The sequence below is a fragment of the Peromyscus maniculatus genome, chromosome X (genome assembly GCF_049852395.1).
Source record: "Peromyscus maniculatus bairdii isolate BWxNUB_F1_BW_parent chromosome X, HU_Pman_BW_mat_3.1, whole genome shotgun sequence".
In the NCBI taxonomy this organism is placed as follows: Eukaryota; Metazoa; Chordata; class Mammalia; order Rodentia; family Cricetidae; genus Peromyscus; species Peromyscus maniculatus.
The window spans coordinates 25,222,352-25,224,449 of record NC_134875.1 but is presented as its reverse complement, the minus strand read 5'-3'; the positions used below and the strand labels follow the sequence as shown (position 1 = coordinate 25,224,449).

At 41.6% G+C, this 2,098-nt stretch overlaps 1 protein-coding gene across 1 annotated transcript; it reads right to left on the bottom strand.

The window, feature by feature from the left end:
* Positions 1 to 869: 869 nt before the first annotated feature.
* On the bottom strand, positions 870 to 1,868 carry LOC102918557 (olfactory receptor 1468-like). Its single transcript, XM_006997531.2, has one exon. It carries the CDS (start codon positions 1,866 to 1,868, stop codon positions 870 to 872), a length of 999 nt encoding a protein of 332 aa, XP_006997593.2.
* Positions 1,869 to 2,098: the final 230 nt, after the last annotated feature.

The window sequence follows — 2,098 nt, the reverse complement described above, 5'->3', positions numbered from 1 at the left end:
GGAGAGCACATACATTATAAAGACTAGAGTGCCGCAAATTCATAGACTGCTCAAGGAACAACAAAATGTTCAATGTAGCTCCAATAGAGAGTGTTCCAAGGCTGGTTAGAACATAGTGAGTGCTACCTCATAGTCCTGGGAGTGGGGAGTCATAACTGCAGAACTTCAGAAGCATTTAGTTGGTACAGAGCCTCTGTAGGGCACATAGGAGGACAAGACACTTGCTATGTTTTGGCTCTGCACTTTCTTCTTCTAGTACATACTTTTTTCTTACCCAGCACATGAGAACACCATAATATTTATCTCAAAGAGTTATAGAAGGAAGAAAAAGAAGTTATTCTTTGGAAGTTGTAACTTTAGTATTATCTTATCTATAAGTTATTCTAAGTAGTAATCACTCCCTCCTCCCTCCTCCTTCCCTCCTCATTTCCCTACATTTCTCATCTCCTCCTTCCCTCTCTTCCCGCATCTCCCCTCTCTTCTTCCTTCCTTCCCTCTATCCCTTCCTTCTTCTTTTAAGATTTACAATTTAGTATATAAAGTCCAGTTGAGGGAGAAAGTAAATGCAATCCAAAAATTAGGGGGGAAATTATTAAGTCTTGATTTTTATTCATGGGTTTATTTAAATAACATTCTTTATGTAGGCAATGAAGGTTTTGAAATAAAATAAAGTACTGTTGTTTTCTTTCATCTTTGTGATTCTTTTCATTATGATGAGATATTTCTGAACTAGAATCTTGGGACAGAACTGAAGTTAAGAAGCTGGTGTGAAGGAAACTGCTAATGTTATTGAGTAGCCTCGCGCCATGTGTCCTTTTTGCTCCTCTCCAAGTTTTTAAAAGTTGATGAAGATGTGTATCCAGCAGAGTTCACCAACTCAAAAAAAGATGTTTTTTGCTAAGTAGCCTCCTCAGTGCCCTTTTCATGTCTTTGTTCCTTAGACTGTAGATGAAGGGATTCATCATTGGTGTTACCACTGTATACATGATGGCAGCCACCTTATCCCTTTCTGCTGAGTAGCTGGAAGCAGGAAGAAAGTAGACACCAACAATAGACCCATAGAAGAGGGACACTGCTGAGAGGTGGGAGCCACATGTAGAAAATGTCTTCCACTTCCCTTTCACTGATGGAACAGTAAGCACAGCAGCACCAATTAGGATATAGGAGACAAGAATGAAACTGAAGGGCATGAAGATAACTGCTCCCCCAACAAAAAGGATGAGCACGTTGTTGATTTGAGTATCTGCGCAAGCAAGCCTTAAGATGGGTTCCAGATCACAGAAGAAGTGTGGGACTACTCTCTCATCACAGAAAGGCAAGCGGCTAAGCAGACTGAGATGCAGCACTGAGACAAGATTAGAGATAACCCATGGAATCACAACCAACAGGGCACAGCGCTTGGGACTCAACAGTGCAACATAGTGTAATGGGTGGCAGATAGCAATGTATCGGTCATATGCCATGGCTGCCAAAAGGAAATTGTCCAGGTCCACCAGGAGCATAAAAAAGTACATTTGTGTAAGACATCCTCCAAATGAGATGGTTGGATTCTGGCTTTGAATGTCTGCCAGCAGTTTAGGAACCGTAGTGGTTGTGAAGCAGATGTCAGTGAAGGATAGATTGGCAAGGAAGAAGTACATGGGGCTGTGGAGATGAGTATCACCAATAATAGCCAGAACGATAAGTGAGTTTCCCACCATAGTGACCACATACATGCATAGAAACAGTGAGAAGATGAACAGCTGCTGCTCAGACCCCACTGTGAATCCCAGGAGGAAGAATCCAGAGATAGTAGTTTGGTTTCCTTGGTGCATGGTTCTGATGTGTCTAAAAAGGGAAAATTCATCTTCACTGGTAAATGGCAACATGACACAAAAGCCCATCAGTACATTACACTAGACTGTAGAACAGAATCAGGCCTTGGAGCCAGACAACACAGGGTTACATTCATCCCTAGTAAATAAAACAGCAGTAAAACGAGGGTCTAGCACACAGTGAGAGATCAGCAAATATTGGTAAATGAGTAAATGGGGGAAACTGGGACATTTTGAATTTACAGCTCACAATCTTCATGTCTATGTTATCTGAGCTTTCTGGA

What these genes read in the sequence shown, in the direction of transcription:
- LOC102918557 (XM_006997531.2), bottom strand. Translation starts at nt 1,868, where the DNA reads ATGTTGCCATTTACCAGTGAAGATGAATTTTCCCTTTTTAGACACATC.